Raw genomic sequence first — 12832 nt, forward strand, 5'->3', positions numbered from 1 at the left:
ATCATCATCTTTAATGTAAACCGTGAAGGTAAAACTGTAGTTTGAAGTCTTTTAAACTTTTAAATATTAGATTTTTGTACAAAATGTGTTTTTTTAAGAACACACCTCTTCACTGTACTTTGCAGTATTTAATTTTCCAGGCTTTGACTGATTTTACAGTGATGTTAGCTGTGAGTGTGCAGGTTACATTGTATCTCCTTGAAAATGTGTTTTCTTTCATCTTTCCTTGCTCTTATACACATACAGCTGTTCCATTTTCTTTTTCAACCTCACTGCTATCAGTGTTGTCAGAATTGAACAATGGACAGAGTGTTATGTAATGAAGAGGACTGTTCATGCCCCCTGGTGGTGCTTTGGTCCTGATCCTGTAGAGGAGTCAGAGACCTTCCTGATTGTAGAGGTGTTGTCAGAAGCAACTGAGTCAGAGTTAACAAGATTGTTCTTTTTGCAGTGGCCACCCACACTCACAGAGCGGCTCCAGTCTAAACACAAAGGACAAGAAAGAGAAAACAATGCATCATCCAGTTTGAAAATGTGTCCCATCAATCATCTGGCCCATATCCTGCAATACACCCTTTATTCACAGGCACTGCTATCCCTTTACTACACGTACCTGAGTAGTCATTAAGTCTGAAACATCCACAGCACAAGTGGATTCTCCATTGTTCCCTCACGTTCTCCTTCATCAGACAGTGGAACAAAAAAACAAAGAACCCTGGGACACAAGAGCAGAGATACAGTAGTAGACACACTGCTCAGTTATTTCATCTCTTCAGATTCTGTAATGATGCAACAAGATATATAGATAGCAGTGTTCTTGTTTAGTTTAGTTTTTTCTATTTATCCCTGTACTTGGTTTTATTTCACTGCTATATTTTACTGTATTGCCTTTAATTACATTCTTAAAAGTGTCATTTGCATCACATTTTTGCTACCTCTCAAAAAACCTCAAGGAGAAAACCAAGGGGATAAACTCATTACAAAATGCATTGTAATGATTGCCATAGATTTTACTTTTATGAAGCTTATACATTTTCATTTCATTTTTTGATGACAGTTTCAGAAAGGTGATAATTCTACTTTATGTTTATAAAAGTGTTCCTGATCCCCTCATGTATGTTAATAAAGTGGACAAAATATTAGGAACACCATTCAATATAATGCACTCCAGTACACCACCAACCACTACGACCTCAATAATAAAGATAAAGTAGAATTATCACCTTTCTGACAATGTCAACAAAAACTGAAAATGTATAAGCTTCGTAAATATAGAATTTATAGCAGAGCTGTTGTCTTGGATTGCATTAGATTGCACAGGTGTACCTCATGAAGTGGACGTTGAGTGTACATAAACACATATGCAGAGTCTAGACATGTAAATCATATAAATACTGACATAACTAAGATTTGTTGAAAATGAGACTTTCTTATATGACTAATATCTACTGTATTTCACCAGCTGCAGCTCATCTTTTTACCCTGCAATGTGTTGAAGATGGAGAACAGGTACATCAGGACAACTCTGGCTGGCCCAAATGAAAAAAAGCCCATTGACCACGTTAGGCCTAACAGGACAGTGAGACTGGCCACTGCCCTCAAGTCATTCAGAGTGCTGCGGCTGTTTGCTGATGGCTTATTGGCCCGCATCTGTCTGATCTGGATCAGAACCACAATGAACACAGAGACGTTGCATAACAGTATCAGAAGAACAAATGCCACCACCGTCACGTAGAAGAAGACGTCATTCTGCAGCCAGCAGCTGGGAGACAGCAGGAGGGAGGGAGAGCGTTGGTCATCATGTAATTTACAGTTGGATTTATGATAAATGCCAGCATCTCCCTAAGATAATGGTTGTTGCTGATTCTTTTTCCTGTTTGTTTTTTGCAATTTACTCTCACATTTATCATTCCATAACTTTTATCAAGCACTCATTTGCCCTAATCTTACAACTTCTAGCACACAATTTAAACATGATACTCCTGAAATAGAAACATTCAACTGCAACTCATTGCTGGAGTACTTACAATGGGTCAGTGGACTGAAGCACCACTGCAGACTCTTTACGCACAGCGTTGCCGTAGGCATCTTTATCTATGGCCAGCACCAGGCTGACTATGACCAGAGGAATACCTGTGAGGACACAAAACTTCTCACTTAATGCTGTTTATCAACTACAAACACCCCCATACCAGAATCAACTAAACAAATGTACATACACTACCTACAAAGGTCCAGACTGACTATTAGATGGATTGCCATGAAACATAGTACAGAAATTCAGGATGAAGTGAAAACTTTGGTCGACTGATTTTCCCTGTAGCCCCATCATCAGGTCTAAATTTTAATTTGTTCAATACTTTCGTTTATGACGAAATACCTGCAAAACTAATGACATTCTCATCAGCCTCCGCTGTACCTTGTGTTCAGTGCTAATTAGCAAACTAAGGTGGGAAAGATCAGCATATTATTATTGTTATTGTGAACTTTTTAGCATGCTGATGTAAGCATGTAGCTACAGCCTCACAGAGCTGATTGTCTATACCTTGCTGCAACCTTTGATTCACATTTAATTGCTTGATTGCTAATCAAAGGCAAGTTGATCTGGTCCTAATCCACCCCCTGGACTACAGTGAGGAGCACTTCAAGTTCTACCTTACCCCATCCTGCAACACAGAACTTGAGGATATACGAGGGGATGTAGATGTTGAAGACCTTGACTAGGGCAAGGTACATGTGCACAGCCTCCAGGCCCATCCAGGTGAAAGAGGCCAGCAGGAAGTAGTGGAGTGTTGCTGCAGTGGCGATGCACAGACCGTAATTGAAAAAGGATGAGAGCCAGGAGTCCAGGAGGAATAGCATGCTCATCCCCAGCAGAGCGGCTGACAGGTTGGTAAGTATTTTAGATGGGTGGTCCCGCCGCAGCTGTCTAAAGCACACAATATAATATTGATAGTAAACAAATCCTAAAATGCAATTAAAACAAACTGTAAAAATGACTAGGATCACATAATATTTAAAAAAGGTCTATGATTTAAAAAATTCAAACAAATGAACTTTCATACTTAACATTAAAACTTGTTTTATTGTAAAATATACATATATTAATATTTCTTATTAATTTTAAGAAACTGATCATTTGAACAAAATAAAGGGGAAATTTAAGACATCAAACAAACTGTATCATGTTATTTATGTTTAAATAAGTAGCCTTGCAGCTGCTATATTATAAAGTCTCCAATGACACATTTTCTACGTCCAGCCCCCTCATAGCCATGGCTCATTGTTGCACTAAACATAGTTCTTACAATATAAACCTGACACAATGTATCAGGTATATTAGTGTCAGCCCAAGTGACTCACTCAAAAGCCAGGTAAGTGAGAAGAGTGATGCCTAAAAAGATGGAGGATATACCACAACCAAGATAGGAGATCAATGTCAGAATCTGATTGTCAGCCTCACTGACAGGGGCTCTGGACACATCCTGAAACACAATATAAATACAGAACAAAATTTATATTTAAAGCTTGTACGTGTGGTACTTCAAATGTCCAACTTTGGCAACCCCCTGTGGTAGACACTATGGCAGGCAGCAATGCTAACCCCCGAAATGTACCATCAGAGTGAGTTGAAAAATGTTTTAATGACATAAAATGTTGTACACATAATGGCTTTAACATCATCATGTGTGCATCCTGCATCAGTGGATGCAGGATGCACACATGGAGATCATTGACTCACCAGGAGCACAGCGAAGTGTGTGAGGTGATCACAGAAACAGATGGTCTGATCAGGAGAAATACTCTGGGTTTCACAACCTGTGCTGTTCCAACCACCCTGCCCACCTGACACACACACACAAACAATATTTGATTAAGGCTGCTTATCAGCAGACACCCAACCCCTGCATTTAGGGGGCCTTTAATGACCTCACTGCTTCCCGAAAAGTACTAGGAGGCTCAATCGGTATAAATCTAACTAGAAACATAAAATATAATAAATAATAAACTCACCATTGTTCTGAAAATCCCAAAACATACACTGCACCCTGTCACCTGGCTGTGAAAACAGGGAAGTGAAGAAGGTGTTAAAATCAAATGCAAAACCTTTATTTTTACTGATGAATTAATGAATATTAATTTCTCACCTGTTTGGGGTTTTTATGTCTGTGAGTCACCACCACCGGATCCTTCAGGTTGTTGACATAGCTATCATTGATGCTGGCAGATACTATATAAGAGTTCAATATCCAGCTGCTGTGTATTGCAGTGGTTGTGAGCGGATCCTGTTGAAAATTAAATAGTTATCCCATAAACAGGTAGGACTATGAATCACATTAGGCTATAGTGGAAGAAAAGTTTTATTAAAGTCATTGCTAAATACCACAAAGGGATAGTGCAGATTTCACATATCTAATCTGTTGATTACTTAATCTCTAAATAGTGGAATACGCTAATGTTTCAACAGAAAATACAATCATTTTAATACCACATCTGTTTTGTTGTTGTCACTTTAAGGAATTGTTTGACATTCTGGGAAGTGAAATAGAGAGAAGGTCGATACAACTTTAATATTTTTTCTAAGGCTACTGCCAGTTAGCTTAGCTTAGCATGAGGACTGGAAACAGGAGGAATAAGCTAGCCTGGTTCTGTCTGAACAAAAGCTGCCTGCCAGCACCTCTAAAGCTCACAAACATGTTATCTTACATCTTGTTTGCTTAATTAAACTGTAAAATGTCAAGTTGTGGCTTTATTGGGGGGTTATGTGCGTGACAGATTCTTGGCTAGACACAGTGACATCCTGGAGTCTTCAGTGGTTGCTTTGCAACCTTGAGGTGATGATTTTACCTGTATAATCAGTATTTGTACATATAATATTTGTACATTCTGGGCTACTGTAGAAACATGGCGGTGCAATATGGCAGGCTTTGTGGAAGAGGACCCGCCTCCCTATGTAGATATAAAGGTCTCATTCTAAGATAATGTAAACACAATGATTCTTATTTTAAGGTGATTATATAATAATTAAAACATACTTATAAATATTATATTCCATCTCTGCCAAGTCTGTCCAGCTAGATGCCACTAAATTCTACACACTGGACCTTTAAGTCTTGGCAAGAGAGAGAATAAACCTCTTCACAAAAAACTATCACTTAAAATATCACTATTGTGAGCATTATGTAGTTTACACAAGATTTATGTAAACCTTTCTTCAGTCTATCTGTAAAAAGAGAGAAATGTGAAGAATGACTAGCGAGACCAACTATGAAAACAAGAAAGACAACAAAAAAGCAAGATGACTAAAAGAAACAAGAGATTCTCATGAATATACCTGGAAAAGTTCTTCTGTTCCATAGAACTGAAACTGGACACGAGTTTTATTTCTCTCTGGAAAGAAGTTGTAGAGTGCAGAAGGCAGAGAGATAGTTGCGTCTGTTTCAGGGAGTGGTTCACTCGTAAAGCTCTGGTTAACAAAAGTCTGAAAACCAAAAATAATAATACTAATGGGCAGGGTAGTGTAAAACAATCTTATAGCCTAGATCATGGATATCAACCTACAAACTGTGTTTCAGTTGAAACTCAGCTTCTTTTTATTTACTACCATCTTGCAAATTGCTTTCTCATTGAAGTTAAATGTGCCATGAATGCTTGAGGCTACAATGTCTGTTCATTAACACTTTTTCCTGCATTTCCTGGTTTCTCAAGGACATTAACACAACACAAATTGTCCTTAAGCAGTTGAGTGGAACCAGTTTCTGAGTTAAGAAAACATAAACAGGCCCTTTCTTCTTCCTGTGGATATCTCACCTTTTGTACTCACAAAAGCACTCAGAGTCTCACCTTTGGGACCAGGTTTGAAGAACTGAAAGACACACCAAATGTGAGGCCACTGAATTCATCTGTGTCCACATTGATCATGGACAGGGCCAGTGAGGGTGCTGTCAAATTTACAGAATCACCTTGGAAATTCATATTGGCCCCCATCCTATCTGTCAGATGAAGGACACTTTTGCCAAGGACAAACGAAAGATGGATTAACAAGAAAATCAAGACAAAATGCTATATTCATAACCAGATACATTTCCCTATCCTCTTACATGTTGGCCACTGGAGTGACATCAGTTTTGGAAAGCAGGATATCAGCAACAATATTGAAAATTTTGGCACCCACAGCAGGTTTGACGATGCTGATATCAACCACTTGATTGAGCTTCTCCACCACTGTATCCAGCTCGGAGGACGAGAGCTCTGCAGTGTTACCTAACTGAGCATCTACAAGGTCCTGAATCACGTCCACAACCTCAGCCGCGTTACCTAGAAATCAATAATGCTTGAATTAGTTTTTAGTATGTTTTGATATGTTTTTTTTTTCTGCTGTGGTTTTATTTAGATTCAAGGAGATAGAATAAACAAGAAAGGAAAAAGTTTTACTTCAAGAACTTTGGAAAATTATTATTTTGGAATTACATTTATTGCTGTTATTTATAACTGTTTGTTTGACCAGTCCTCTTACCAGTGGTGACAGTGATATTGTTGAGTTCTAATATGGTCACAACTGGGTTGCAATTTGTCATATCAGGATCAGCCCAGGTGGTTGTGTCAGTTTCAATATCTAACTTACTGAGGAAGGAAGAGAATCAGTGACAGCCAAAAATAACAGAGGCAGAAGACCACAGTACATATAAGTACATTGTTTCTCTCCCATTAATGCCTAACTTGCCCTCATTGGTCATTGTCAGTTTGAGACAAAGAGTGATACAAAATTTTAAAAAACACCTGCCCGCTACTGATGATTATATTTGAGTCTTAATAATAATCAACCCAATGTTTTACTAAGGGACCATAAAACTGATTACCCATATCACTCGGTCATTGCCCCTTGAATGATATAAATTTCAAATTTGGCAGAGAAAGAAGATTGGAGCCCTTCATTACACTAATAATTCACTGATAGGAAATTGATTTTTGTCTGAGCTGTAGGCTGGCAGGGATCCATCAGCATTACATGTGTGGCTTCAGAGCTTGTGTGCAGAGTGGGGGGCTGCATGGAACAGGACATTGTAATTGAGGGAATTTTTTTTGTCTTGCCTGAGCTGTCTCTATGGAAACAGATTGTTCTGACAACAGCAAACAGGATCTGTCCACGTAAATAGAGCAGTATACAAAAGAATCCCCACTTTCTCACCATATTTTATCACCAAAATGAATGTTGGCTCAGATGACTCGGCCCCTGGCTGGTGTGAGTAAACTCCTAAATATTACTTGTAGTGCATTGTAGTGCATGATATGCTTATAGTATTAAAGTGTCATACTCAGTGTTTTGATCCATTTTTGGCATGTATTTAGGTCATAATTTAGCAATCTGCCAATTAAATTGTCATTCTGTCCCTGGTCAAGTATTCACTCCTCAGAGTAAATGGGAGTTGATATCTTACCAAAGCCTGGAGGCTTTCTCTGATTCTGGCTCTTTGCATTTCATTTCTTGGTTGACTTGAGGAAATGCTTCAGGCCAAATATATTGTCCATAGATTGTTGAAGTAGTTTCTTCCAAACAGTTTTCTGGCACTGAAAGAAATTATATGTTTACAACTTTACAAGATTAATTTCTACAACTGACCACATTTGCCTCTCTTTGTTTGGATCAGGAAAGTCACCTTACCTATGTGTTTGATTGCCACATCCAAAGTTTCAATAATAATGGAGCCATTTTCATACTTCGTCATCAAGGTAGCATTAATGAAAGTTTTAATTTCTGCAATACTGTTTATGCTGTGTTCCTGAACATGGAAGGTACAGTGATATCTGTTGATGAAATACTCCATTAGTGGGAGCAACAACATACATTGGTTTCAATTCTGAATTGAAATGCTCATTGAGCTGCGTCACAGTATGACAAAACTGACATAAAAGACAGATTTCAGAATTTCCTTATTCATAGTCACCTACTGTTTGTGTTGGCCATTGAAAAGCTGAAAGAAAGGAAATCAGAGAAGTGTGTTTTTTAATGTAAATTTGCATTGTAATTACAGCAAGACATGAAATTGGCTATTATACTTAGAATACTAACTTCAAATGCCACAAACTGTAAAATGAATGGCACTTTTATGATTTTTATTTGTTGATTTAACCTGTAGTGCCATTACAATGAAGTGAACACTCACCATCAGTCCATCATATTGCTCCATGTACCTATAAAATATTACAGCTGACTACTAACTCAATCGCAGCAATTATATGAATAATGAACAAGATGATAGTTATGCAACAATAAATGAGTCCCATCAGACCCACCTTCCAAAATTCTCCATTATGATGAGATTCAGTACAACCATGGTATCATTCACCTCCAGCTTTTCTTTCACCTTTCACCAGAAGAGATTTTAGTGTAACAAAATGTTGAGTAAAAAGACGAAGTAAAGTAAGAAAAATGTATTTGTATAGTGCTTTTCATAGACATTGGTCACAAATGCTTTACAGAGGAATAATGCAACATACAAAAAAAGAAAGAAATCATGGAAGATTGAGTGACCTGTCACTTCATCAAAGAGCTGTCAAGTGAATTTGTGAGAGTCTCTTACCCATTTCTCAATTATTTCTTTTGGTTTTGTAGGGGTGCCAGTCATACTCAAGGTCAGATTAACTCTGAAGAATGTATCTGGTCCAACTGCAGGGATATAAAAGACAGATAGCACAATGATGCATCTTCACATGTGTATTTCACTATGCTGACAAAATTCAAAGGAATTCTATATCAAATTTGCCAAGAAAAAGAAGGAGAACCAAAAAATACTCTTCTGCTTAAACAGTATTTTTTCTTCATAGGCTCCCCACTGGGTTGTGTCCTGTCTCACTACTGTTTATTCTTTTTACCAATGACTGTATAGAAGTTAATGTAGTACAAGGACAAGCACATTCTAAAATTTCCTGATGACACAGTTGTTGTCAGTCTGCTTCATGGAATGGAGTCATCCCATGGGCCTTTGGTCAATGATCTTGTCACTTCCTGAGCCTGAACATTTCTAAAACTAAAGATATGGTTATTGACTTCAGAAAAACATCACTTCCACCCTCTCAGACCAATGGCTAAGGGCAATAAACGGTGGAGAGCTATACTGACCGACAGTCTCATTGAGATCTAAAGGCTCTCCTGTTGTAGACATATTAGCGGGTCGAGCTGGCAGACTTTGAGTTGGACCCATTTCTGTGAATTAAATGAAATAGTTTACAAGAAAAACCCAAAATACAACAGCAATAACACATTGTCTTACAGACTTAGCTGCAACAATATAAAATATCATTACAGATGAACCAGTGGCTGCATTGTTCCATGTTGCTAAGAACTAGTACAAGTCATGGTTTTATTTTGTCTTGCATGCTTACCTGATGAAGTTACACCAGTGCTGACAGTTGGTGGTGGTTTTGTCATTAAAGAGAATGGATCTGAGTAAAAGACAAGAAATAATTAATTACAAAAGCTTGTAGGAAGAACATTCAAAGAAAAACATTTACATTAAAAATAACATGACGTTTGACAGAAATAGAATTATGGAAATGTAATTAATCAAAAGCAGTCGTCATCAATTTGTTTATAATAAATAGTCATTTCAAGCCATCTGTTATTTTTAGAAACAGAAATGCGTTCTCTGGTTCTTCTGTATTTCTGCAGGTGTGAGATATATTTTTACCTGTTTTCATTAGTGTATCTATGCAGCTTCTTTTTAATTCAGCTAATTAACAATCTAATTGAAAGTGCACCATAATTGAATCACTTCAATGTATTTGCTAATTTTCACACCTCAAGTGAACATTTCCAAACAAACCCAGAGTCAGCTTTGTGTCTATAAAATGCAAGAATTATATGATGATGGAAATACATTTCAGATAAAAAGGTCAACTTCCCGTCTCATGAACAAACATCCTTTTTTCAGACAATAATAATGTTCATAAAAATCTAAGTTCAGTTAATCTTTTACTGATACAGTATTCCACTTACATGACAGTGAGTGTATTGTTCACGTATGTGTGAGAGGACTGATGTATATTGTACAGACTGTACCCACCCATAGGTACTATGCTGATGCTATCAGGGTCTGCTGTCAGGTTGAGGATGTCGGAAGAGAAGGTCGAACTCAGCAAGACAGTAAGGTTCGCCTGAACTACTTCTACACTGGCAGCAGGATCCACATTCACATGGACTTCACAACTGAAGCTGTGGGTAAACCACAATGACTTGGGTTAATTCTACATACATGTGAACTGCAAGCTCACTTCATGTATTATGCAGCCTTCATATACAATTATTATGATCCTTTTCATGTCTTAAATTTTTTGAAGAATGTCTCTACTTGAATTAATCTTACCATTTGTCACAGGGTGAGTTCGATAATGCTCTTGATTCCTGGAAACACATTTTTTAAATATCTACATTAGAAGATTGTATGATTTTACTTACAACTGTTTGTTTTAATACAATTTGCAGCCACTTTGCCTCCGACCTGACCTGAATGCTCATGTACGTCATTTCCTTGGAAAATTACATTGTCTCAATCTAAAAGCCCTTCTGTTCTCTAATCAGCTGGTCTTTGATGACATTGCTGCTTCTTATGGAAAATCAAACTGAGGACTCTTAAAGGTGATGTACCTGAGGTTGTTGCATGTGTAGAGCAGCAAAATTATTAACCACATTGCAGGTATGGCTGTATGGAAACACAGATAACAGAAGGATTGCTGTCATCATCATCACAATATACATTTAGACATATAATGCATGCACCAATCCACCCTGTCAATCACTATCAACACACGCACACACACACACATACATAGCTGAGAGGAGTGTTTGCCTAAATAAAGTTGTGTTACCTCTGAGATGACACAAAGATGTTATGGACAGAAATGTTACGAGGGAAAATGCTCTCCAACTGATGAGAGATGACAACAAAATTATTTTGAATGGCAAATCTGTTTTTTCCACATCATTGCTTTGCCAAATTCCATTGATATATTCAGTGAAGTGCTTCATACCCAGTTTCTTGTGATGTTCTCCAGTGACATTGAACAATTTCCAGGCTTTGTGGAGTGAACAATGGATGTCCACATTTTGATTTTGTAGAGTGACCATGCTAAAAAAATAGGCAAATAAATTTATCAAATAAAGCAAAGCAGGCTGTCAGCTGCTGCTATAAACAGGCTTATACACTACTGAAGTCAGGAATGTGTGGTTTATGTTTTCTCTGACCTTAAACTGTACTGAACAGAAAACTCTGCCCACTCATTCAGCTCTCACCTACAGTACATTGCTTTGTTATATGAATAGGTGAGGAAACCCTGGGAGTAATTCAATTTTGTTATCTAGACAGCTCAAACTGGATGACCATGAAATACAATGAAAATCAGTCATATTTACCACAATGCAGGTTGTTGTCAGGCTCAGGAGGGCAGTTGTATTTCCACTGCCGCAGGTCCCAGCTCAACACATCTCCATCAGCACAGCTCTGCCTCTTCAGCTCCTCGGCGCTCCATTCTCTTGCCCACATCCTGAACAGACCAATCTCACCAAGCAGGTCCTTCCCATTCTCTCGTTGCACTTCACCATTTTTATCTACATAATGAGACACCCCCAGAGTAAGAGTGCCGTTTTGGGCCAATTGCTTGGGTGGGATGGGATTCACAGTGGCCTCATGCTGGCTGTTTCCATTAACATAGATCCTCAGCCTCTGGGCTTTGCCAGACCAAGTGAGACAGACAGAGTGCCATTTATGCAATTTCAGTTCCTTTTTAATAAGCCATTCTTCTTCAAAGAGCCATACTGACAGCTCTGCACCTGTTCCCCCAAGTCCTAGCTCTATGTTTCTGCCCCCTGGAGCTTTGTAGATAAATCCTGTCCATGTTGTTGCATAGCTGCGGCGTAAAAGCACACATACACTCAGCTCCTTGAGGGCTGGCACCACGGCATCTGGTTGCAGTTGCCACACACATGGACGACCCTTGAAATGCAGTGTCTTACCCCACAGGCTGGTACTGGCAGAGGCTAATGCATGAGAAGAAAAGCAACAGACAGATGGAGATTAAATAAGAGCTAGTGTAATCTCATATGAAACAAATATGAGATTACACTGAAAAAAGAGCTTGACATAAAGAAAGTATGCTATCAAAACAATCAATAATAATCTCAGTGCTTTAAAATCATTAAATTGGTCTAAAATCTTACTTGAACCCAGAAGACACAGTGATAGCTGGATACACAGACAGATGGTTAGGGAAGACAGGCTTCTAATGGAGTTCATGGCAACAAGAAGAAATATCTGGAATGTCTGTACCAGTCAAGTGGTCATCAGCTGAAAAGTTAGAATGAGACAAACATTATCTTTTTCATTTGCATTCACCTTGAAGAAATAGCAAAATAGTTATTAAATTATATTCATACGTCAAAATATATGACTGAGACTTACCATTGTAATCATTAAATCTGAAATTAAGCAAACGATATGTGCTCATGAGAAGCTGGCAAGTGTGACTTTACTTAAGATTTCCACGCCCTCTCCGTTTAGTTCCCCGAGTTACTCATTAATCACTGGCAATAAACATAACTAACAAGCACGATAATGTTAAAACCATGACTTTGAGGAACCTTTTTAAAAGTGAATGTCTATATTTTCCCACATTGCAATCCTTTGAGTGCAGTATGACTGCACCTTGCTGTAGCGTTTGAGTTCCAGTGGCTCAGTGAGAGTTTTAATGGTAATATCTTAACCAAGGTTTAAAATTAAAAGAAAGATTGAAGGATGTTGAGAAATACACTGTGGCAGCTAAAAGTAGGCATGATTTG

The 12832-nt window shown here is 38.1% G+C and overlaps 1 protein-coding gene across 1 annotated transcript; it reads right to left on the bottom strand.

Annotated features, from left to right (window-relative positions):
• Nucleotides 1-108: 108 nt before the first annotated feature.
• Nucleotides 109-12512, bottom strand: adgrg4a (adhesion G protein-coupled receptor G4a). The gene is made up of 29 exons (XM_044363775.1): nt 12456-12512; nt 12215-12341; nt 11411-12034; nt 11029-11126; nt 10867-10925; nt 10646-10700; nt 10365-10402; nt 10065-10213; nt 9385-9444; nt 9122-9205; nt 8583-8668; nt 8296-8366; nt 8166-8193; nt 7951-7973; nt 7664-7806; nt 7440-7569; nt 6518-6624; nt 6102-6318; nt 5845-6010; nt 5336-5482; nt 4149-4286; nt 4015-4060; nt 3743-3846; nt 3364-3485; nt 2661-2929; nt 2028-2133; nt 1482-1762; nt 614-715; nt 109-482 (listed from the first exon to the last, which is right to left on the bottom strand). The coding sequence occupies exons 2-29, from the start codon at nt 12288-12290 to the stop codon at nt 334-336; spliced, it is 3678 nt and encodes a 1225-aa protein (XP_044219710.1). The 5' UTR covers nt 12291-12341; nt 12456-12512; the 3' UTR covers nt 109-333.
• Nucleotides 12513-12832: the final 320 nt, after the last annotated feature.

This window comes from Thunnus albacares, chromosome 10, assembly GCF_914725855.1.
Source record: "Thunnus albacares chromosome 10, fThuAlb1.1, whole genome shotgun sequence".
NCBI lineage: Eukaryota > Metazoa > Chordata > Actinopteri > Scombriformes > Scombridae > Thunnus > Thunnus albacares.